Source organism: Rhinoraja longicauda, chromosome 26 (genome assembly GCF_053455715.1).
Source record: "Rhinoraja longicauda isolate Sanriku21f chromosome 26, sRhiLon1.1, whole genome shotgun sequence".
In the NCBI taxonomy this organism is placed as follows: Eukaryota; Metazoa; Chordata; class Chondrichthyes; order Rajiformes; family Arhynchobatidae; genus Rhinoraja; species Rhinoraja longicauda.
The window spans coordinates 3,841,672-3,867,524 of NC_135978.1; the positions used below are offsets into that span (position 1 = coordinate 3,841,672).

At 47.6% G+C, this 25,853-nt stretch overlaps 1 protein-coding gene across 3 annotated transcripts; it reads left to right on the forward strand.

Annotated features, from left to right (window-relative positions):
• tlcd2 (TLC domain containing 2) lies at positions 1–25,853 on the forward strand. 3 transcript variants are annotated; one of them, XR_013548927.1, is made up of 4 exons: positions 1–315; positions 1,443–1,525; positions 21,527–22,110; positions 25,038–25,853. XR_013548927.1 is itself a non-coding variant. In XM_078422099.1 (4 exons), exons 1-4 carry the CDS (start codon positions 137–139, stop codon positions 21,902–21,904), a joined length of 723 nt encoding a protein of 240 aa, XP_078278225.1. In that variant the 5' UTR covers positions 1–136; the 3' UTR covers positions 21,905–23,352. The 3 variants fall into 3 exon arrangements, 2 of the variants coding, with proteins under 2 accessions (XP_078278225.1, XP_078278224.1); XM_078422099.1 differs by lacking the exon at positions 25,038–25,853 and adding an exon at positions 10,023–10,105 and having other exon boundaries at positions 21,527–23,352; XM_078422098.1 differs by lacking the exon at positions 25,038–25,853 and having other exon boundaries at positions 21,527–23,352.

Below are 25,853 nucleotides of genomic sequence, written 5' to 3' on the forward strand. Positions count from 1 at the left end.
CCCTCCCCTCTCCCACAACAACCAGCAGCCGCTGTCTGGTCTGGAGGCGCCTGGTGGTGAAGACAGACGCCGTGTGGGGCGGAGTGGGTCGGGCAGCGGGTGTGGAGGGAGACACCACTGGAGCCCCGGGCCGGGGATGGAGGGCAACCCCGCTTTGCTGGTCGTCGGCGTCTCTGTCGGGGCTTTCAAGCTGATCAACGGAGCGGCGGGGCTGCTGCCAATGCCCGAGCCAGCCCTGAGAAACACATGGAAATGGAGGAACATCTGTACGTCCCTGGTGCACAGTGTGGTGACCGCGGCATGGGCGCTCCTCTGGTGAGTGAGTGAGTGAGTGAGTGTCTCGCTGAACGTTTAAATGTCACTGGTTGTAGACGCACGAACGAACCTGCAGACGCTGGTTTAAACCCAAGGCATTAAACACAATGTTGGAGTAACTCAGTGGGACAGGCAGCATCTCCGGGGAGAAGGAATAATGGGTCGAAACCCTTCTTCAGATCCGAAACGTCGCCCATTCCTTCTCTCCACAGATGCTGCCTGACCTGCTGAGTTACTCCAGCATTTTGTGAAATAAATACCTCCAGTTTTGTTTGTGATTATCTTACTGTTTCAGTGTTTCATTGTCACCTTCCCCAGAGCAAACAATGAACCACCCTACATTTCCTTAGCCACATCTGCTTTGATCTGTCGTTTTCGCACCTTACCCTCCCGTAGACTACCTCTCCCCCTGACTCTCAGTTCAGACCCAAAACGTCACCCATTCCTTCTCTCCAGAGATGCTGCCTGTCCTGCTGATTTACTCCACAGATGCTGCCTGTCCTGCTGAGTTACTCCACAGATGCTGCCTGTCCTGCTGAGTTACTCCACAGATGCTGCCTGTCCTGCTGAGTTACTCCACAGATGCTGCCTGTCCTGCTGATTTACTCCACAGATGCTGCCTGTCCTGCTGAGTTACTCCACAGATGCTGCCTGACCTGCTGAGTTACTCCACAGATGCTGCCTGACCTGCTGAGTTACTCCAGCATTTTGTGTCTAGCTTTATACAGAATACAGGGAATACAGAGCTTTATTTGTCATTCGGTACCAAGGTACCGAACGAAATTACATAACAGTCACACAAAAAAAAAGAACACAAGACACATGACCCCAACACAAACGTCCATCACAGTGACTCCAAACACCCCCTCACTGTGATGGAGGCAACAAAACTTCCACTCTCTTCCCCACGCCCACGGACAGACAGCTCGTCCCCGACCGACCCGCACAGTCCCCGCTGAAATGTCCCGCGGCCGAGCCGCACCCCGCGACTATGAATTTTCCATTAGAAATCACCGAGGCAAGTCTCACTTAAGATAATGCAATGGGGAAGTTCTTGGACAGTGGAGTTTTAAAAAATAAATATTTTGCTGATTTCCAACTTTCCTTTTTTTACCCCCACTTTCCAGTTTTTATCTGCACCCTCGGATGGCCCAGGATCTCATCGGCACCTACTCTACCTCCTCCCACTGTCTGGTATCGGTCTCCATAGGTAAGTCCAGATCCACGTGTAGTGAGATGTTATGGGAGGGAGGGAGGGAGGGGTTGAGTGGCGTGGTTCCCCTCCCTGACTGATGTAATCCGAGTGTTACACAACGCGGTCTTACACAACGCAGTCTTACACAACAACAAAAGCAGTCGGCGCATATTTGTGACATTGATTTGAGCATCCAATTAGGCTTCGGCACTGCTTTATATGTACTATCAGCTGATTTGCATCAAAAACAAAAATTCTTCTTATATGTCATTTAAAAAATACATATTTACATCGGAACAGCAAAAAATAGTTTACTTTAACCCACTGCAAAAAAATATCCCTGAACGTAATTGGAGTTGGCTTGTAGTCTTGTCTATACTAGTTTTCACCTAGGCCACATAGAAACATAGGAAATAGGAGCAGGAGTAGGCCATTCGGCCCTTCGAGCCAACACCACCATTCAATATGGGCATGGCTGATCATCCAAAATCAGTACCCCGCTCCTGCTTTCTCCTTGATTCCGTTAGCCCCAAGAGCTCTATCTAACTCATACCACAGCTAACATTGGCCTATTTCCTTTATCACCATTACCAGTTTTTTGCATGACTTTCATTTGTTCTATATCTCTCTACATCGCCATCTACATGTCTCGTTTCCCTTTCCCCTGACTCTCAGTCTGAAGAAGGGTCTCGACCCGAAACGTCTCCTGTTCCTTTTCTCCAGAGATGCTGCCTGTCCCGCTGAGTTACTCCAGTCTTTTGTGTGTGGGTGTCATTTGAATGAGTCAGTATTTATCATCGGAATCACCCTGTTGTAGCAAACTGACCCCCACGTATGAGATTGACACAAAATGCTGGAGTAACTCAGCGGGACACGGCAGCATCTTTTTGATTAGTACAGGTGTCAGAGGTTAGGGGAAGAAGGCAGGAGAAGGGGATTAGGAGGGAGAGAGAGGTCAACCATGATTAATGGCCTATATCCTTCCTTTGTCCCGCCCCCCTGACATCAGTCTGAAGAAGGGTCTCGACCCGAAACGTCACCCATTCCTTCTCTCCCGAGATGCTGCCTGACCTGCTGAGTTACTCCTGCATTTTGTGAATAAATACCTTCGATTTTGTACCAGCATCTGCAGTTATCTTCTTATACTACATGATTAATGGCGAGTAGACTTGATGGGCTGAATGGCCTAATTCTACTCCTAGGCCATCTCTGAAGAGAAGGAATGGGTGACGTTTCGGGTGAGACTGCTCTTTTCCTGTGCTTCAGACTTCAGCTGCCCGAGATTGATGCACACATTCAGAGAATAAGCAATGCATTGTAAACAGTGTACCTGAGGCCTCAAAGCCACCACTCCTGGTAAAAGGGATGGGCTTTAAGAATGGCTTAGGGCACAAAGTGCCAGAGTAACTCAGCAGGTCCGGCAGCATCTCTGGAGAACATGGAGAGTTCCTAGATGTCAACTTATTTATATCGGCGAAACCAAGCACAGGCTCAGCGATCGCTTCGCTGAACACCTGCGCTCGGTCCGCATTAACGCAACTGATCTCCCGGTGGCCCAGCACTTTAACTCCCCCTCCCATTCCCAGTCTGACCTCTCTGTCATGGGCCTCCTCCAGTGCCATAGTGAGGCCCGCCGGAAATTGGAGGAGCAGCACCTCATATTTCGCCTGGGCAGTTTGCAGCCCGGTGGTATGAACGTCGACTTCTCCAACTTCAGATAGCTCCTCTGTCCCTCCCTTCCCCTCCTCCTTCCCAGATCTCCCTCTATCTTCCTGTCTCCACCTATATCCTTCCTTTGTCCCACCCCCGACATCAGTCTGAAGAAGGGTCTCGACCCGAAACGTCACCCATTCCTTCTCTCCCGAGATGCTGCCTGACCTGCTGAGTTACTCCAGCATTTTGTGAATAAATCGATTTGTACCAGCATCTGCAGTTATTTTCTTATACTATGGATAGGTGACGCTTCGGGTCGGGACTCTGAGGGCCTTGCAGTTTAAAGGCGGAGATGTTTGAGGGGAGTGTTTCTGTGCTCAAGGCCAGCACGGCTAATGATGTGGTTACTGCCGATGAGGCTCCTGCAGGGAGGGGAAGGGCAAAACAAAAGTTGGAGCAGGAGACACAAAGCTGCCATAAACAAACAACCTTAAATGAAGAACTCCTTCCAACTCCTGGGAAGACGATACAAGGCCTTCTACACCCGCACCTCGAGACTCAGGAACAGCTTCATCCCCAGGGCCATAGCTGCTATGAACCGGTCCTACTGAGCCGGATGGTCACATCGCACAGTGAACCGGCACAGATCTACTTGCACTTTATTCTGTCTTAAAACTGTTACAATTTGTTTCGTTGGGTTGTTTAAATTAATACTGACTAGCTAATTAAATTATTGCATCGTATGGGAGGCACATTCCCAATCTCGTTGTACCCCTGTACAATGACAATAAAGATATATTGTATTGTATTGTATTGTAAGAGTAAAATTTAGCACAAGTCATCTGGCCTCCAATCAAAATGTTTTTTTCCCATCTGTTGGAAAGCCTTTTAATATTATTGCCAACATGGTTAAATCTTGTGACTGGTTATAAAAATTCCAAATGTTTAAGCAACAACTATTCTTTTTATAAAATGTCTTAATTTGTTGAGATAAAAGTGATGAGATCATTTCTTAGGTTGGTTAAATCGTATTTAGGGCATAGAGATTGGCAGCTGTTTATGTTGAATGTTTCTGGTTTCGCACCAGCCTATTGCATTTTTATCATGTTATCTATACTTATTTTGTGTCTGGGTGGCATTGGCAAGGCTGGCATTTATTACCCATCCCCCAGGTGCCCTCGAGATCCTGGTTGAGCCACTGCAGTCCTTCTGGTAAAGTTACTTCCAGAGGGCTTTTAGATCATGATGAAGCACATAGAACAACACAGCACGCCAACGGCCCACAATGTTTGTGCCGAACCTGATGCCAAGTTAACCTGTTCTCATCTGCTGGTCGACACAAAATGCTGGAGTAACTCAAGTCAACTTTATTTGTCACATACATATACAAGATGTGCAGTGAAATGAAAGTGGCAGCGCTTACGGATTGCGCTAAAACTACAAAACAGAATAGAAGAAAAAAAAATTATCACAAAAAATTAATTAATACAGTAAATACAGTAAATTAAATTAGTCCCTGGTGATATGAGCGTTAACAGTCATCATATCATCATATCATATACATACAGCCGGAAACAGGCCTTTTCGGCCCACCAAGTCCGTGCCGCCCAGCGATCCCCGTACATTAACACTATCCTACACCCACTAGGGACAATTTTTACATTTATCCAGCCAATTAACCTACATACCTGTACGTCTTTGGAGTCCTGATGGCCTGTGGGAAGAAACTCCGTCTCATCCTCTCTGTTTTCACAGCGTGACAGCGGAGGCGTTTGCCTGACCATAGCAGCTAGAACAGTCATTTGTTGGGGTGGTAGGGGTCCCCCATAATGTTGCTGGCTCTGGATCTGCACCTCCTGATGTATAGGTCCTGCAGGGGGGCGAGTGTAGTTCCCATAGTGCGTTCATCCGAACGCACTACTCTGCAGGGCCATCCTGTCCTGGGCAGAGTTGTTCCCAAACCAGATTGTGATGTTTCCGGACAAGATGCTTTCTGCAGCCCCAGAGTAGAAGCACTGAAGGATCCTCAGAGAGACTCTGAATTTCATCAACTGTCTCAGGTGGTAAAGGCGCTGCCTTGCCTTACTCACCAGTGCGGCAATGTATGTTGTCCATGTCAGATCCTCTGTGATGTGGACTCCCAGGTATTTAAAGCTGTTCACCCTATCCACAGTAATCCCATTTATCTCCAGTGGCGTGTACGTCCTCGGATGTTGAGCCCTTCTGAAGTCCACAATCAGCTCCTTAGTTTTTGTGACATTCAAGAGGAGGCTGCTGTCCTGACACCAGAGTGCCAGATCAGTCACCAACTCCCGGTAGGCCTTCTCATCGTTATCGGAGATCAGGCCCACCACCACAGTGTCATCAGCAAACTTGATGATGGAGTTGGAGCTGAACCTGGCCACAGCTAGTCAGGCAAGCATCTCTGGCTGGAAGGAATGGGTGACGTTTCGGGTCGAGTCCCTTCGGGGTCCCTTCACCCATTCCTTCCAACCAGAGATGCCCAAAGATACTAGAGGAGCAAGATAGACCACTCGACGCTAAAAACCGTAGTATGTCGTGGTGCCATTTTAGTTGGCAGAAACATGCAGAAACATTTAAAAATGAAAAATAACAAAAATCTGTGAATTGATAGATGAGATATATTCTGCATTTTAATGGTATCATCACACATACTGTTCCCCCAAAACACTGATTACACTGCGAGAGGCATGGCGAGCGACGGGTTTTGCCTACTAAAATGGCGGACGTTACTCTCCGTTGCGTACCACACTTCAGTACAGGCGATTTCAACAGAGTGGTCCATCTTGCTCCTCTAGTATCTTTGATGCTGCCTGACCCGCTGAGTTACTCCAGCATTTTGTGTCTACCTTCGATTTAGACCAGCATCTGCAGGTTTTTTTTTCCTATTCTTATCTGCTTGTACATAATCCATATCCCTCCGTTCCCACCACTCCCAGATGCTTATCTCCAATCCTGTTAAACATCACTTTAGGTATCTGCCTCCACCACCACCCCAGGCAATGCGTTCCAGGCCCCCACCACTCTGTGTGTAAAAAACCTTTCCCCGCACATCTCCATTAAAGTAGAATATCAGAATGGTTCCCCCCCCCCCCCCCCTCACCTTATAGCTATGCCCTCTAATGTTGGACAAATCCACCCTGGGGGAAAAAAGGTTCTGGCTGTCTACCTTATCAATGCCTCTTGTAATGTTATACTAGGCTCATGAACATATTTCCAAGCCGGCACAGAGTGCATCTTTGATTGAAAAATGCAGACTGGAAACGGGGCCTTTCGTGTCAAATTTAGTGTCAAACAAGATTAAGTTCAGTAATAAAAACACAAAGTGCTGGAGTAGCTGAAGAAGGGTGTCGACTCGGAATGTCACCCATTCTCTCCTGAGATGCTGCCTGACCTGCTGATTTACTCCAGCATTTTGTGAATAAATACCTTCGATTTGTCCCAGCATCTGCAGTTATTTTCTTACACTACGGAGTAGCTCAGTGGGTCAGGTAGCATCTCTGCAGGACACGAAGGGATGACGCTTTGGGTTGAGACCCTTCTCTAGACTTCTTAAGGTCCCAAGCCTAAAACATCACCTCACCGAAAATATCTTCAAGTCTTGACCCAAAACGGATCACCTATTCGTGTTCTCCAGTGATGCTGCCTGACCTGATGAGTTACTCCAGCACTTTGTGTGTTTTTTGTTTTGGTAAACCAGCATCTGCAGTTCCTTGCGTCTCCGAGATTAAATTCAGAAGTGTGGAACAAGTGACCTGCTGTACCTCACCTGGACAAATAATGCATCTAGCTACCATTTTATCGCTTATGTTTTGTCTATTCTCCTAAACGACAAAGTTAGTAAATACACCAATGAGCCAAAACATTATGACCACCTACCTTATATGCTGTTGGTCCTCCGTGTGCTGCCAAATCGGCGCCGACCCGCCGAGGCATGGACTCTACAAGACCCCTGAAGGTGTCCTGTGGTATCTGGCACCAAAACATTAGCAGCAGATCCTTTAGCAGCACCCCACAAACCTTGCGGTTTCAGAGATGCTCTGACCCAGTCGTCTGGCCATAACAATTTGGCCCTTGTCAAAGCCACTCAGGTCTTTACCCCTGCCCATTGCCCCTGCATCCAACACATCACCTTCAATAACTGACAGTTCACTTGTTGCCTAATATATCCCACCCCTTGACAGGTGCCATTGTAACTAGATAATCAATGTTATTCACTTCACCTGTCAGCGGTCATAATGTTTTGGCTCATCGGTGTAGGATCACCCTGTGGTGAGTTTTCCTTCTGCTGTATAATCCCTAAAGAAGGGTGGATCGCAAAAGGTCAGCATAACTGGACGAGGAAAAACTTTTTCAGTCAGAGAGTTGTGAATCTGTGGAATTCTCTGCCTCAGAAGGCAGTGGAGGCCAATTCTCTGAATGCATTCAAGAGAGAGCTAGATAGAGCTCTTAAGGATAGCGGAGTCAGGGGGTATGGGGAGAAGGCAGAAACGGGGTATTGATTGAAAATGATCAGCCATGATCACATTGAATGGCGGCGCTGGCTCGAATGGCCGAATGGCCTCCTCCTGCACCTACTGTCTATTGTCTAACTATAAATACCATAAGATTCTGTTTGCTTCAAATTCTTGCACTTACAGAAGAGCAGTCACATTCAGTTAAAAATGTAGTTTATGAGTTGTGGTCTTTGAATAGGGTGATAGCAAACAAGACTACCATTCAATATGCAACAATAATTATTGCTGTTTGAAAGCAAAGAGTGGGTTGGAAACTTGGATGCCAATGAATCTTGAAATGTTTGAAATTGTTTAAATGTATATCTCACAGAATTGTTCCCAGATGTTTTGGATGAAGTGAGCTCATTTATTTAAACTAAACAGGGCTGTTGTATTTTTAGGACTTTTAGTTTAGTTTAGTTGGGAGATGCAGCGCAGAAACAAGACCTTCCACACCGACCAGCGATCCCCGCACACTAACACCATCCTACACACACTGGGGACAGTTTACAATTGTACCAACGCCAATTAGCCAACAAACCTATACGTCTTTATGGGGCGTGGGAGGAAAGCGGAGATCGCGGTGTAAACCCACGCAGGTCACGGGGAGAACGTACAATCTCCGGACAGACAAGCACCCGTAGTCAGGATTGAACTAAATTGTCCCCGTAGGGCAAAAAAAACTGCAGATGCCGGTTTAAATCGAAGGTAGACACAAAATGCTGGGGTAACTCAGCGGGTCAGGAGATTCTGCCTGACCCACTGAGTTACTCCAGCATTTTGTGTCTACCTATAAATTGTCCTTGGTGTGTGTAGGATGGTGCTAATGTGCGGGGATTGCTGATCGGCTCGGACTCGGTGGGCTGAAGTGCCTGTCTCCGAGCTGTATCTCTAAACTAAACTAAACAGACCAGAGGTCCATTCCAGAGTCTGATAAACAGCACAGATAAAGCTGTTGTTAAATATTAATGGTACATGCTTTCCAGCTTACGTATCTACTGCGTGATGGGAGAAGGGAGAATACCGGGAGTGCCGTGTTGGAAATCCCACTCGTCAGATGAGGCAATAGGCCCAGATCGCATTGATTGCTTGGGTAAAAGGTCCCATTGGCACTCCTCACAGGAGATTTACAAAGCTCTGCATCATGTGCTTGGTTTAGTTTTAGTTTAGTTTTCATTTCCACAGCATGGAAACAGGCCCTTTGGCTCACCGAGTCCTCGACGACCATTGATCAGCCGTTCACACTAGTTCCATGTTATCCCACTTTCCCATCTGCTCCTCGCACAGTAAGGGGTAATGTACAGAGGGGACAATCAACCTACAAACCCGCACGTCTTTGGAGTTTGGAAGGAAATCGACGTGGGCACGTGGAGAACATTTACAGTTTGCAAACTCCACACAGACAGCACCCGTAGTCAGGATCGAACCCGGGTCCCTGGTGCCGTAAGGCAGCAACTCTACCGCTGCACCACCCTGACATCCCAATGGAGGGTGCTTCTTTGAAGGCAGTATTTCATTATCAGTTTCAGTTTCAGTTTAGTTTATCATCAAGTGTACCGAGGTACAATGAAAAGCTTTCGTTGTGTGATACATGATAAGGGAATAACGTGCAAATTCCACACAGACAGCAACTGGTGTCGGGAACGCCCCCCAGGACTCTGATGCTGTGAGGCAGTGGAACTACCATCTGCGCCAACGTGCCTCTGTGGGGTGCATGTTTACAACGGCTGCTTTCCGTCTGTCTGTCTACCTATCTACCTCTCGGATAATCTTGTCAGGGAATATTGAGGATGGTGACAATGTCAGTATGTTTGCTGAGAGTGGAAGGTACTGATTTGGGATGATCAGCCATGATCATATTGAATGGCGGTGCTGGCTCGAAGGGCCGAATGGCCTACCCCTGCACCTGTTTTCTATGCTTTCTATGCCCAAGTTGTTCCAAACGTCAACAACCCTTCATTCATTGAGAATAGTTTAATAGTCCACAGTTTAAGAATAAGGGGTAGACCATTTAGAACGGAGATCAGTCAGAGAGTTGTAAATCTGTGGAATTCTCTGCCTCAGAAGGCAGTGGAGGCCAATTCTCTGGACGCTTTCAAGAGAGAGCTGGATAGAGTTCTTAATGATAGCGGAGTCAGGGGGTTATGGGAAGAGGGCAGGAACGAGGTACTGATTGTGAATGATCAGCCATATATCACGTTGAATGGCGGTGCTGGCTCGAAGGGCTGAATGGCCTCCTCCTGCACCTATTGTCTATTGTCTAATGAAGAACGTGTTGTTGCAGGGAGAACTGTGGATGAAGAATTGCAAATGTTAAACTGGTTGTTATTTTCCACACGTAGGTTATTTCGTCCATGATTTTACAGACATGCTGTGGAACCAGAGGTTGCAACATTCCTGGGAGCTGCTTTTCCATCACGCCGTGGTAAGATGCTTCTAACGTTGCCCAGACTCACTTGGAGCCAGCAAGTGCAACACATCAGATGGAGTCTGCACGTGGAAATTGATCTGGTTTTTTTTTTTTAATTCTGAGAGGGAAAGGGGAATGAACCGTGATTGTTATCATTTTGTTTCTTTGCGCCTATTATATATTTACTGGTCGAAACGAGGAACTGCGGAGAGGCGGCAAAATGCTGGAGTAACTCACCGGGACGGGCAGTATCTCTGGAGAGAAGAGAGAAGGAATGGGTGTCGAGACCCTTCTTAAAGGAACTGCAGATGCTGGTTTTCAAAAAAAAGGCACCAAGTGCTGGAGTAACTCAGCATGTCTTTCTCGGTAACCCTGTGCAGCACGGTGAATAGACAATAGACAATAGGTGCAGGAGTAGGCCATTCGGCCCTTCGAGCTAGCACATGATCAATGTGATCATGGCTGATCATTCTCAATCAGTACCCCGTTCCTACCTTCTCCCCATACCCCCTGACTCCACTATCCTTAAGAATGCATTCAGAGAACTGGCCTCCACTGCCTTCTGAGGCAGTGAATTCCACAGATTCCACAGATGAAGGCAATTACAACTTGGCAGTAAATAGCTGGGGGCTTCAAACTGTAGTTCAGGTAGATGTTTATGTGAATGACGGGTCCATGCATTTGTATGATTTTGGGGTTTTTTCTCTCACATCGGTGAGGCCGTGTTTAGATAATTGTGTTGGGCCGAAGGGCCTGATTGCACACTGTATGACTCCATGACTCTGTTAAATAGAAAATACGTTCCTTTCTTTCATTAATTTTAACAATTGTATTGTGGAAATTATTAAAATTTTATATTTAAAAAGGACAGGCTGGACACTTAGAAATTTGAGTTGACTAACAGGAGTGTGCAGGGATTTATAAAAAGTAGGTTGTCAAAAGCACAAATGAGGATGTAACAAAAGTTGCTTCATATTTCTTCAGTGTGTGGATGGGAGCCATTGGCTTGCCAAGTCATTGTGATTCATTGCATGTAAGTTATTTTGGGATGTACAAAGATTAGGAAATATGCTCTGTCGATACAGATCCGTGTTTATTTTGACATACCACACTTTTTTTTTTGGAGCAGTTAGTGCCAGTTCACGGCATTGTTTTAATTTCCAAAAGTCTGCTTGACATTTAAAGATAATTTTTCTCCAGGATTATGATACCAACCAACTCTGGCTTTCCAGATGCTTTAACTGGTAGTGTTCAAAATACCCAGCAATGATTGGGTTAACGTTTGATGAGCGTTTGACAGCACTGGGCCTGTACTCGCTGGAGTTTAGAAGGATGAGGGGGGGATCTCATTGAAATTTACTGAATAGTGAAAGGCCTGGATGGAGTGGATGTGGAGAGGATGTTTCCAGTAGTGGGAGAGTCTACGACCAGAGGTCATATCATCAGAGTAAAAGGACATTCCTATAGAAAGATGAGGAGGAATTTCTTTAGTCAGAGGGTGGTGAACCTGTGGAATTCATTGCCACAGATGGCTGTGGAGGCCAAGTCAATGGATATTTTTAAGGTGGAGATTGAAAGATTCTTGATTGGTATGGGTGTCAGGGGTTATGAGGAGAAGGCAGGAGAATGGGGTTGAGAGGGAAAGACAGATCAGCCATGATTGAATGGTGGAGTAGACTCGATGGGCCAAATGGCCTAATTCTACTCCTAGAACTTATGAACATAAAATATCGGCCAATAGTAATTTGGAAGGTTACGTTTTGAATCATGTCAGAAACTGTTTATTGCTAAATTTGACGCAGTGTGAAATTAGCGGGATGTTTGTGAATGTGGAGGCAAATTTCAAGTTCCACGGGAGACACACGTGGGAAGAAACTTCAAATTACTCCAGAAAGAAATGTGCGGCTCGGTGGCACAGCGGTAGAGTTGCTGCCTCACAGCGCCAGTGACCCGGGTTCGACCCTGACCACGGGCGCTTGTCTACACAGAGTTTGTACGTTCTCCCCGTGACCTGCGTGGGTTTTCTCCGGGTGCTCCAGTTTCCTCCCACACTCCAAAGACGTACAGGTTTGTAGGTTAAATGGCTTCGGTAAAAATTGTAAATTGTCCCTGGTGTGTAGGATAGTGTTAGTGTGAGGGGATCATTGGTCGGCGCAGACTCGGTGGGCCGAAGGGCCTGTTTCTGTCCTGTATCTCCAAAACTAAACTAAAGAAGGATCAGCAAACATTATCATCCTCAGATAGACACAAAGTGCTGGAGTAATTCAGCGGATCAGGCAGCATCTCCGGGTGACGATTTGGGTCGGGACCCTTCTTCAGCGTTATCATCTGCACATTAGTTGTAGAAATGGAAGAGTTTGTTTTGTGGCTAATGAGAAGGATCAAAGATTGAAAACATGTTACAATAAACTCGGACATAGGTCGTTTTGTCCTTCCGTAGGGTCCATAAACATGTGAAATCTAACAGAGTATAAACACCATATTTTTATATAGGTTATTGTTTAGTTTAGTTTGGAGATACAGCGCAGAAACAGGCCCTTCGGCCCACCGAGTCCGCGCCGACCAGCGATCCCCGCACACTAACACCATCCTACACACACTAGGGACAATTTTACATTTACACCAAGTCAATTAACCTACAAACCTGTACGTCTTTGGAGTGTTGGAGGAAACCGAAGATCTCGGAGAAAGCCCTTGCAGGTCGCGGGGAGAACGTACAAACTCCGTACAGACAGCACCTGTAGTCGGGATCGAACCCGGGTCCCCGGCGCTGTGAGGCAGCGACACTACCCGCTGCGCCACTGCTGTTGTCATAGCATTGTGCAAATAAACAGCAATGAACCCTGGTCTGACAAATGTTCTTGAACAGGTTTCACGGTGGGGCAGTGGTAGACTCGCCGCCATCCAGCGTCAGAGACCCGGGTTATCATATCATATATATATACAGCCGGAAACAGGTCTTTTCGGCCCACCAAGTTCGTGCCGCCCAGCGATCCCCGTACACGGCACGGTAGCGCAGCGGTAGAGTTGCTGCTTTACAGCGAATGCAGCGCCGGAGACACAGGTTCGATCCTGACTACGGGTGCTGCACTGTAAGGAGTTTGTACATTCTCCCCGTGACCTGCGTGGGTTTTCTCCGAGATCTTCGGTTTCCTCCCACACTCCAAAGACGTACAGGTATGTAGGTTAATTGGCTGGGTAAATGTAAAAATTGTCCCTAGTGGGTGTAGGATAGTGTTAATGTACGGGGATCACTGGGCGGCACGGACTTGGAGGGCCGAAAAGGCCTGTTTCCGGCTGTAGATATATGATATGATATGATATGATTAACACTATCCTACACCCACTAGGGACAATTTTTACATTTACCCAGCCAATTAACCTACATACCTGTACGTCTTTGGAGTGTGGGAGGAAACCGAAGATCTCGGAGAAAACCCACGCAGGTCACGGGGAGGACGTACAAACTCCTTACAGTGCAGCACCCGTAGTCAGGATCGAACCTGAGTCTCCGGCGCTGCATTCGCTGTAAAGCAGCAACTCTACCGCTGCGCTACCGTGCCGATCCTGACCAATGGTGCGTGTATGTGCGGAGTTTGTTCGCTCCTTCTCCACGTGCATCCAAGTTAAGTTCAGGGATCATTGACCGGGTTTTTTTTCCACAGGGATTCCTGAGATGGGGTTCCTCCGCAAAAAAATCCCACCGCAAACAGCTAAAAGTCCACAACATTCTCTGGAATTCCCACCAAAGTTGGGGAGGGAGCCAAGGCAACTCGGTGAACTTTTCCTTTTGTTTATCTTCATCCTTCAGCGGATTATAGTTGCAGATTATTCCTGTTGCAGCGACTTTTACCGGATCGTGAAACTTTGCCTGAACGGGTAAAATGATCCTGAAGATCGCACTCTCCCAGCATCGTGTCTGAGAATGGAAACCAATCAAACAAGAAAATGTCAGCTTGCATTAAAATTCTGTGACGCCCAAGCCAGAAATAAAATAAAATCTGCTGGCCAGATGTTGTGGGATGTGTTACTGGTCGGAAAATGGTGAAAACTCTCCCCTGTCAAATGTTGGGAGTGTCTCCGTGTAGATTTCCAAAACTCAACATTTGCTTACTGCAACTCCACTCCTTTGGTTTAGTTTTGGAGATACAGCGCAGAAACAGGCCCTTCGGCCCACCGAGTCCGCGCCATCTCAACGATCCCCGCACACTAACACCATCCTACACATACTAGGGACAATTTAGAGTTTTACCGAAGCCAATTAGCCTACAAACCTGTACGTCTCTTTGGAGTGTGGGAGGAAACCGGAGCACCCGGAGAAAACCCATGCAGGTCACAGGGAGAACGTACAGACTCCGTGCAGACAGCACCCATGGTCGGGATCGAACCCGGGTCTCTGGCGCTGTGAGGCAGCAACTCTACTGCTGCGCCACCGTGCCACCGGTTTCAGGTCATTTGTCAAACCAGGGTTTGTGGCATGAGAACGTTGGAAACTTGGGTAAATGTGGGGAATGCAAGCTGGGGGCTGACTGGGGAAAGTGTTGAATAATTCCAAATAGGCTCGAGTCATACATCATTTTGCACATCCTGTTGTTCTCTCAGTTAAACTTTGTTATTTGCAGTCTCTGCAATGCAGAGCCTCCTCATTGATTTGGCTTCTGGTTCGAATGCAGAGCTGTGGAAATTGGCAGTGCATTCTTCCTGCCTCGAGTTCCCCACGGTGGGAGTGGATTTTATACCCACAGACCTGCCAAGATTAAGAGTGTACACAGAAAAGTGCCTGCCAGGAATGGTGCGCTGGAAATCGTCATGTTCCAAGGTGCAAAGGGGCTCGGGAGTGCTGCTGCAAGATTCGCAAAAGGTTAATTTGCAAGTTGATTTGGTAGTAAGGACTTGCAATGCAATGTTAGCATTCATATCGAGTTTTGATTTGGGTGGGAAGGAAATGAACAAACCAAGGAGTTGCAGACGGAGCGGTCTCTGCAGAAGGCGTAACAGGAGGTGGGATCACGTTGGAGGATGACGTGTTGGATGCGGAGGTTGGTGGGTGGGGTGGAAGGGGAGGACCAGGGGAACTCTGTCCTTGTTGCGTCTGGTGGGTGAGGGAGTGAGAACACAACTACGGGACACAGAAGAGACGTTCATTAAAGAATGAGAATAGTGAAAGGCCTGGACAGAGTGGATGTGGAGAGTCTAGGACCAGAGGTCATAGCTTCAGAATTAAAGGATGATGTTGGGTAGGTTAGGTGGCTATGATGTTGGGTAGGTTAGGTGGCTATGATGTTGAGTAGGTTAGGTGGCTATGATGTTGGGTAGGTTAGGTGGCTCTGATGTTGAGTAGGTTAGGTGGCTATGATGTTGGGTAGGTTAGGTGGCTATGATGTTGGGTAGGTTAGGTGGCTGTGATGTTGGGTAGGTTAGGTGGCTATGATGTTGGGTAGGTTAGGTGGCTATGATGTTGGGTAGGTTAGGTGGCTATGATGTTGGGTAGGTTAGGTGGCTATGATGTTGGGTAGGTTACGTGTATTAAATGCATTTTCGACTTACGATATTTTCGATTTACGATGGGTTTATCGGAACGTAACTCCATCATAAGTCGAGGAGCATCTGTATTCTTTTTTTAGATTTTAGAGATGCAGCGCAGAAACAGGCCCTTCGGCCCACCGGGTCCGCGCCGCCCAGCGATCCCCGCACATTAACACTATCCTACACACACTAGGGACAATTTTTACATTTGCCCAGCCAATTCACCTACAAACCTGCACGTCTTTGGAGTGTAGGTGGAAACCAAAGATCTCGGAGAAAACCCACGCAGGTCACGGGGAGAACGTACAAACTGCATACAGACGGCGCCCGTAGTCAGGATCGAACCTGAGTCTCCGGCGCTGCATTCGATGTAAGGCAGCAACTCTACCGCTGTGCATTCTGTTCATGTCCTGTATAGGAGCCAATAATATTGATGGATATCCCTCCTCTGCAGTTATCGAAGCGGGGCAGCTGATGACATTTTGCTCCTTGTCTCATAATGATCGCTTCATTCTTGTTACAGGAAACTGTGGGGCCGGATGAAATTCCCTGTAGACAGCCTAGTGAACTTGGAATACATTTGCAGGAAGTAAAATTGAGACGTTTTCAGTCCAATTCAGTGCAATACCAAGAATTACTTCTTTATTCTGGAAATATTTCAGTAAAACAAGTCTAAGTCTATCTCTGCAACAGTTTGCAATCAGTATATATGTATTTTTAGGTATAGTCATAGAGATATACAGCACGGAAACAGGCCCTTTGGCCCACCTTGCCCATGCCGACCAAAATGCCCCGTCTACACTCGTCCCACCTGCCTGCGTTTGGCCCATATCCCTCTAAACCCGTCCTATCCATGTACCTGTCTAAATGTTCCTCAAACGTTGCGATAGTCCCTGCCTCTACTACCTCCTCCGGCAGCTCGTTCCATACACCCACAACTCTTTGTGTAGAAAAAAAAGTTACCCCTCGGATTCCTGTAAAATACTCTCCCCTTCCCCATGAACCTTTGTCCTCTGGTTCTTGATTCGCCTACTCTGAGCAACAGCCTCTGTGCATCTACCCGCATCTTGCAGAGTTTCCGGCAACTTCTCTCAACATAAATATTCTTCTTATTTTCTGGTGTATTGCGGCAGAAACTGTACGGAGGCTGGAGTATCGTCTTGTGTCTGTCCTCGTTATAAACCAGCATAGAGTCTTACAGTGTGAAAACAGGTTCCTATCGATGACAATGACCTATTCTACATTTTCCTTGATCTCCATTCCCTTTGCCCTGTTTTCACACCTTCACCTTTCCTTATCTATCTGTCTCCTTCCCCCCCCTCCCCCCCTCCCCTCTGACGTTAGTCCGAAGGAGAGTCTCGACCCGAAACGTCACCCATTCCTTCTCCCCAGAGATGCTGCCTGACCCGCTGAGTTACTCCAGCTTTTTGTGTCTATCCCCTGGTTTGACATGTTTTATCCATTGAGACAGCCGACCATGAAAACATTGGAACTCCCTGCCCTGCTCAACTTAGTTCTGTGACTCTAGACAGAGTCCTGGTGAGAAGGGGGGGGGGGGGGGGGGAGAAGAATTAGTTTGCGAAAACTTTAATTCTCTTATCATGAGCCTCATCGTTGTGCAAGCGATGTGACCAGTCCACGACAAAGTTGAATGAATGATTAATAAACCACGTGCACAATTTAAAATCTGTAACAGCCATTCATTTGTTCTGCCCTGCCCACAGTGACCCATTATCCTGCAGAGCAACAGGAACAATCATGTCTTGTGCTTGACATGGGGTAGCTCTCACATGCTTAGTGACACGGTACTGAATATCCCCAACAATCACAAGGGGAGCCTGTGCTACAGATTAGTTTAGTTTAGAGATACAGCGCGGAATCAGGCCCTTCGGCCCACCGAGTCCGCGCCGACCAGCGATCACCGCACACTAGCACTACCCTGCACACACTGTGGACAATTTACATTTAAACCAAGCCAATTCACCTACAAAACTGGATTTACCGGTACACTTTAATTCTCCTCATTTCCACACCGACCTTTCTGTCCTCGGTCTCCTCCATTGACAGAGCGAGGATAAACGCAAATTGGAGGAACAGCATCTCGTATTTCGCTTGGGCAGCTGACAACCCAGTGGCATGAATTTGATTTCTCTAACTTCAGGTAGGCCCGGCATTCCCTCTCTCTCCATCCCTCCCCCACCCAAGTCGCACCAGCTTCTCGTTTTCACCCAACAAACAGCTAACAATGGCCTGTTTCCTTTATCATCGTGACTTTTTTCTGCATATCTTTCATTCATTGTTCTTTATCTCTCCACATCATTGTCTGTATCTCTCGGTTCCCATTGCCCTGACTAGTCCCCTGAAGAAGGGTCTCGACCCGAAACGTCACCCGCTCCTTCTCTCCAGAGGTGCTGCCTGTCCCGCTGAGTTACTCCAGCTTTTGTGTGTCAACCTACAAACCCGTACGTCTTTGGAGTGTGGTCTCGGCACCAGGGCCAGATTAAGTGGTGTTTGTGGAAGAGACCTGCAATAAAATCGTAAGATTCACATTTGAATAACTGGTGGCAAATCGTTGTATTTTCAGCCAGTTTCTTTGACTTCTGTTACACGTGTGAATTTTCCCTCTGCAGTGCAAGTAAATTTAGTTCATTGTCGTGCAGGGCCAAGCACACTGCCACCTGTGATTGAGTTAGATTACAGCCATAGAACATAGTGGGAGAGTCTCGGACTAGAGATCATGGCTTCAGAATTAAAGGACGTTCTTTTAGGAAGGAGATGGGTTACCAAACCCCCAGCATTTTGTGTCTATCTTCGGTGTAAACCAGCATCTGTAGTTCGTTTTTTACCCATGAGAATTAGAATTAGAGGATGTTCTTTTCGGAAGGAGATGAGGAGACATTTCTTTAGTTGTGGTGAATCCGTGGAATTCTTTGCCACAGAAGGTTGCGGAGGCCACGTCAGTGGATATTTTTAAGCCAGAGATAGTAGATAGATTAGTGCGGGTGTCAGAGGTTATGGGGAGAAGGCAGGAGAATGGGGTTAGGAGGGAAAGATAGATCAGACATGATTGAATGGCGGAGTAGACTTGATGGGCCGAATGACCTAATTCTACTCCTGTTCCTTATGACATTATAACAATACAGCACAGGAACAGGCCCTTCGGCCCACAATATCCATACTGAACATGATGCCAAGCTAACCTATCCACCTCTGCCTGCACCTGATGTGTTTCCCAGTCATTCCCTGCATATCCATGTAACATGGATGTGAATTCATTTTATATCATCAAAAATCAACAGTATAATGTGACTACTATAAACCAGCCTCCACTCCCAACCACACAACACGTATGGAGTTATTTTACTGAGTTTTATGAAAGATTTCTGTTGGAGTAATTTAGATATACAGTATGGCAACAGGCTCATTGAGTCCACGCCAACCATCAATCACCAGTTCACACTCGTTCTTTACTTTCCACTTGCTCATCCACTCCCTCCCGACTAGGGTTGCCAACTGTCCCTTATTATCCGGGACATCCTGTATTTTAGACAATGGACAATAGGTGCAGGAGTAGGCCATTCGGCCCCTCGAGCCAGCACCACCATTCAATGTGATCATGGCTGATCATTCTCAATCAGTGCCCCGTTCCTGCCTTTTCCCCATACCCCCTGAAATTTGGGCTAAATTTGGGCTAAATTGGTTTGTCCAGTACGGGACCGCCCTTGTCCCGTATTAGGCCCGGGGGGGCGATGTAGGCCCGGTCACTGAAGGTCAGGACAGTGTAGGTCCGGAGGTCCAGGCGCCGCCTGACGAAGGTTGCGTAAAAAACAATAGACAATAGGTGCAGGAGGAGGCCATTCGGCCCTTCGAGCCAGCACCACCATTCAATGTGATCATGGCTGATCATTCTCAATCTGTACCCCGTTCCTGCTTTCTCCCCCTACCCCCTGACTCCGCTATCCTTAAGAGCTCTACCTAGCTCTCTCTTGAATGCATTCAGAGAATTGGCCTCCACTGCCTTCTGAGGCAGAGAATTCCACAGAGCAACCCGCCTCCCGGCCCGGGCGGCTGCCATTGGTGGAGCGGGAGCAGGCGGCCGCTGGCTGGGGGTGAGGTCACATGGGGCGCGGGGCGGTGATGTCACCTTGTCCCATATTTCGAAGTGAGATAGTTGGCAACCCTACTCCCAACACACCAGTGGCAAGTTACAGCAGCCAATTGATCTGCAAACCCACATGTCCTTGGAACGTGGGAAGAAACCAGAGCACCCGGAGGAAACCTACATGGGGTCACAGGGAGAACGTGCAAACTCCACGCAGACAGGATCGAACCCGGGTCGATGGCGCCGTGAGGCAGCGGCTCTACCAGCTGCGCCACCGTGCCGCAGTTTAAAGATCCGTTCCCAATTGTTAAATATTGTTCCTTGTCAACAAGGGTACGTACGGTGGAGGAGGATTTGTGACTTAACCGTTGAATAGTTAACAGTGCACAGGTAACATTGATTCCATTTTCAAAAAACTAATATCAGTAAGACGGTGTTAAGCGATGGAACAATATTCATTGACAATATTCAGACTGGAAACGTCACCCATCCATGTTCTCCAGCGATGCTGCCCGACCCACTGAGTTACTCCAGCACTTTGTGTCTTTTTTTGTTGTTGTTGTAAATCAGCATCTGCAGTTCCTTGTTTCGATCATTTTTCAGGTTAATTGGCCACTGTAAACTGCCGGCAGTGTACAGGAAAGCGGGATAATGTGCAACAAGGTGAATGGGTGATCGATGGTCGGCATGGACTCGGTGGGCCGAAGAGCCTGTTTCCACATGCTGTATTTCAATTCAATTCAATGCTGTGTGTTTCCGGCTTTTTATTTTGTTCAGATTTCCAATATTTCTAATGTTAGTTCGGGTGTCAGAGGTTATGGGGCGAAGGCAGAAGAATAGGGTTGAGAGGGAAAGATTGATCAGCAATGATTGAATGGCAGAGTAGACTTATAGAGTCATCGAGTCCTACAGCCTGGAAACAGGCCCTTCGGCCCATCTTACCCACACCGCCCAACATGTCCCAGCTGCACGAGTCCCACCTGCCCGTGTTTGGCCCATATCCCTCCAAACCTGTCCTATCCATGTACCTGCCCAATGTTTGTTAAAAGTTGGGAAAGTCCCTGGCTCAACTACTGGCAGCTTGTTCCATACACCTACCACACCTTTGTGTGAAAAACTTACCCCTCAGATTCCTATTAAATCTTTTCCCCTTCACCTTAAACCTACGTCCTCTGGTCCTCGATTCACCTATTCTGGGCGAGAGAGTGTATGCATCTCCCCGATCTACTCCTCTCACGATTTTATACATTTGATGGGCCAAATGGCCTTATTCTGCTCCTAGAACCTATGAACTATGAATATTTAGTGTTTTTTTTTTGTAAATTTAAATTTCTCAGGCAATATGGAGCCTTTCAATAGACAATAGACAATAGGTGCAGGAGGAGGCCATTCAGCCCTTCGAGCCAGCACCGCCATTCAATGCGATCATGGCTGATCACTCTCAATCAGTACCCCGTTCCTGCCTTCTCCCCATACCCCCTCACTCCGCTATCCTTAAGAGCTCTATCCAGCTCTTTCTTGAAAGCATCCAACGAACTGGCCTCCACTGCCTTCTGAGGCAGAGAATTGCACACCTTCACCACTCTCTGACTGAAAAAGTTCTTCCTCATCTCTGTTCTAAATGGCCTGCCCCTTATTCTTAAACTGTGGCCCCTTGTTCTGGACTCCCCCAACATTGGGAACATGTTTCCTGCCTCTAATGTGTCCAATCCCCTAATTATCTTATATGTTTCAATAAGACCCCCCTCATCCTTCTAAATTCCAGTGTTTCCCAGGTGCCCTGACGTGCAATATTCTTTGCTTCCCAGGTGATCACCTGTTTCGGCATGTCCGTGTGCCTCTGCCGCTACGTGGGCTTCGCCGTGGTGGCCCTGCTGGTGGAGGTCAACTCCATCTTCCTCCACCTGAGGCAGATGCTTCTGATGGGCAACATGCACCGAGCCACCGCCTTCACCCTCAACAGCATCGTCAACCTGGGCACCTACGTGGTCTTCCGCATCAGCACGCTGGCCTGGATGACCCGCTGGCTGGTGCTGAACCGAGACAACGTCCCGCTCGTCACCTACAGCATCGGCAGCGCCGGCATGGCCATCATGACCCTGATGAACATCGTGCTCTTCTACCGACTGCTCAGGAGCGACTTCCTCAAATCCAGCAGGGAAGGGAAGAGGGGGAAAGAGAAGTGAACCTCTCGCCTCCGTCCGCACCCTCTCACGGAACGGTCACTCGCATTCACCAACAGGGGAACGGATACCAACGGCGCGACAAAATGCCGGAGTAACTCAGCGGGCCAGGCAGCGTCTCTGGAGAGAAGGAATGGGTGACGTTTCGAGTCGAGACCCTTCTTCAGACCGAGAGTCAGGGGAGAGCGAGACTCAGAGATGTTGGAAGGGTAAGGTGTGAAAACGAGTCCAAAACCGTCACCCATTCCTTCTCTCCAGAGATGCTGCCCGACCCGCTGAGCTACTCCACCATTTTGTGATACCTTCGATTTTGTACCAGCATCTGCAGTTATTTTCCTACACAACGGATACCGACAGGTACATGGACAAGGGCAAGGGTCTCCACCCGAAACATCACCCATTCCTTCTCTCCAGAGATGCTGCCTGTCCCGCTGTGTTACTCCGGCTTTTTGTGTCTATCTTAGGTACATGGACAGGACAGGTTTGGAGGGATATGGGCCAAACACAGGCAGGTGGGACATGTTGGCCGGTGTGGGCAAGTTGGGCCGAAGGGCCTGATTCCACGCTCTGACTCTCTGACTATGAAAAAGAGGCTCCTTTGACCAGAAATTTGCTTACATTCAATTAATATGGAATTCAATGCAGCTCAATTGTCATATATAATATATGGATCTTTTGGATTTTTATCTACTTAATTTTTTTATCCCACATTGTGAATTATATTTTTAAAATGATACAGTAATTGTGCACTAAAAAAAGCATTGTGGCTTTTCTTTTAAACAGCTGCCTCTGGATGTGATACAGAATGATGTTACTTAATCATTCACTTCTTCACATTGAACTACATTGTCCAAGTATTAATGCTATCAAGCATTGTTGCGCTGCAGTTATGTGCTGGGCTAATCCAACCGCACCTTGCAAACCCACAGCCTTGATCATTGAGGAAGGTAGGGGCATCAGGTACTTGAAAACACCACACCTGAGGTTCCTGTCCAAGTTGCATGTCTTCCCGACCTGAAAACCTTTCATCATATTAACACATGGATAGGACAAGTTTGGAGGGATATGGACCAAGCGCAGGCAGGTGGGACTAGTGTAGCTGGGACATGTTGGCCGGTGTGGGCAAGTTGGGCTGAAGGGCCTGTTCCCACACTATATCACTCAATGACTCTATACGATGAGCGTTTGTCGGCACTGGGCCTGTACTCGCTGGAGTTTAGAAGAATGAGGGGGGACCTCATTGAAATGTACAGAATGGTGAAGGGCTTGGATAGGGTGGATTTTTTTTTTAGATTTTTAGATTTAGAGATACAGCATGGAAACAGGCCCTTCGGCCCACCGAGTCCGTGCCGCCCAGCGATCCCCGCACATTAACACTATCCTACACACACTAGGGACAATTTTTACATTTACCCAGTCAATTAACCTACATACCTGTACATCTTTGGAGTGTGGGAGGAAACCGAAGATCTCGGAGAAAACCCACGCAGGTCACGGGGAGAACGTACAAACTATGTACAGACGGCGCCCGTAGTCAGGATCGAACCTGAGTCTCCGGCGCTGCATTCGCTGTAAGGCAGCAACTCTACCGCTGCACCACCGTGCCACCCTTATGTGGAGAGGATGTTTCCACTAGTGGGAGAGTCTAGGACTAGAGGTCATAGCCTCAGAATTAAAGGATGTTCTTTTAGGAAGGAGATGAGGCACGGGTTATTGATTATGGACGATCAGCCATGATCACAATGAATGGCGGTGCTGGCTCGAAGGGCCGAATGGCCTCCTCCTGCACCCATTTTCTATGTTTCTAAATGTCTTTAGTCAGAGGGTGGTGAATCTGTGGAATTCTTTGCCACAGAAGGCTGTGGAGGCCAAGTTAGTGAATATATTTAAGGCAGAGATGTAGATTCTTGATTTGTAATGCCTTAAAAATATCCATTGACTTGGCCTCCACAGCCGTCTGTGACAATGAATTCCACAGATTCACCACCCTCTTGACTAAACAAATTCCTCCTCATCTCCTTCCTAAAGGTACGTCCTTTTATTCTGAGGCTGTGCCCTCTGGTCCTAGACTCTCCCACTAGTGGAAACATCTTCTCCACACCCACTCAATCCAGGCCGCTCACTATTCATCCATTGTAGAAATTCTTGATTTGGGGAATCATGATCGCCACGAGATAGTTAAGTAATATCTACGGCAAAATATATATTTCAGCATTTTCCATCATTCTTTGCTGGACTGTGACGCACTTATTTTACGACCAGTTTATGTTGAGTTGTGCTCACTTTAACCCACTGATGACACTGGCAACTGGAGTACAATTACAACCGGGCGGCACGGTGGCGCAGCGGTAGAGTTGCTGCCTTACAGCGCCGGAGACCTGGGTTCGATCCTGACTACGGGTGCTGTCTGTACGGAGTTTGTACGTTCTCCCCCTGACCTGCGTGGGTTTTCTCTGAGACCGTCGGTTTCCTCCCACACTCCAAAGGCGTGCAGGCTTGTAGCTTCATTGGCTTGGTGTAAATGTAAATTGTCACTGGGGTAGCGTTAATCTGCGGGGATCGCTCGTCGGCACGGACTCGAACAATCACCTCAATCAGCATACGTTTACTGCAAGCAGTTGGGTAAAGTCTAATTTCCAATTAATACTACTTAATGTACTGCCACAGTAATGACATTGTGTTTTTGTGGTGTGGTACCATGTCGGTAGATGTAGGACAGGCCATCACACAGACCTAACAATAGACAATAGGTGCAGGAGTAGGCCATTCGGCCCTTCGAGCCAGCACCGCCATTCAACGTGATCATGGCTGATCATTCTCAATCAGTACCCCATTCCTGCCTTCTCCCCATACCCCCTGACTCCGCTATCCTTAAGAGCTCTATCTAGCTCTCTCTTGCATGCATTCAGAGAATTGGCCTCCACTGCCTTCTGAGGCAGAGAATTACACAGATTTACAACTCTCTGACTGAAAAAGTTTTTCCTCATCTCCGTTCTAAATGGCCTACCCCTTATTCTTAAACTGTGGCCCCTTGTTCTGGACTCCCCCAACATTCAACATTAGGAACATGTTTCCTGCCTCTAACATGTCCAACCCCTTAATAATCTTATACGTTTCTCATCCTTCTAAATTCCAGTGTATCCAACCATTCAACATCCAACATCCAACCAGTCCAGACATCCAACCATTGACTCCATCTACAATTTGCATTGAGGCAGCTGAGAACCTGGTGGCTCTTTCAGGACTAAAGGCAGAGATCAGAGCATGGGTGGAGACCTGGAATCCAGACTGAGAGGTGGCAGAAAGCCAAAGCATGTGAGAAGATCGGGATGCATCACAGCTTGGTTTGGGAACAGCTCCATCCAAGACCGCAAGAAATTGCAGCGAATTGTGGACGCAGCCCAGACCATCGCACAAACCAACCTTCCTTCCATTGACTCCATTTATGCCTCAGGCAAGGCCAGCAGCATAATCAAGGACCAGTCGCACCCCGGCCACTCCCTCTTCTCCCCTCTCCCATCGGGCAAAAGGTACAGAAGTGTGAAAACGCACACCTCCAGATTCAGGGGCAGTTTCTTCCCAGCTGTAATCAGGCAACTGAACCATCCCACCACAACCAGAGAGCAGCGCTGAACTACTATCTACCTCATTGGGACCCAGTGGCCATCTTTAATCGTTACTTTACTGGCTTTACCTTGCACTAAACATTATTCCCTTATCATGCATCTGTACACTGTGGATGTCTCGATTGTAATCATGTATTGTCTTCCCACTGACTGGTTGGCTCGCGACAAAAGCTTTTCACTGTACCTCGGTACACGTGACAATAAACTAAACTGAAGATGGCAACCTCAAGCGAGGAATGAGTTTTAAAACCAAAGAGTTTTACGGAAATACTTGGGCATTCACATCTGGTAACAGGCGGTCTAGATAGTGGAATGTTTAACGGGGT

Excerpts from the sequence above, each read along its gene's own strand:
- tlcd2 (XM_078422098.1), top strand. The coding sequence starts at position 137 with ATGGAGGGCAACCCCGCTTTGCTGGTCGTCGGCGTCTCTGTCGGGGCT. Across the intron at positions 316-1,442 it reads GCGGCATGGGCGCTCCTCTG|TTTTTATCTGCACCCTCGGA; the intron begins GTGAGTGAGTGA and ends CCCACTTTCCAG. Across the intron at positions 1,526-21,526 it reads TCTGGTATCGGTCTCCATAG|GTGATCACCTGTTTCGGCAT; the intron begins GTAAGTCCAGAT and ends TTTGCTTCCCAG.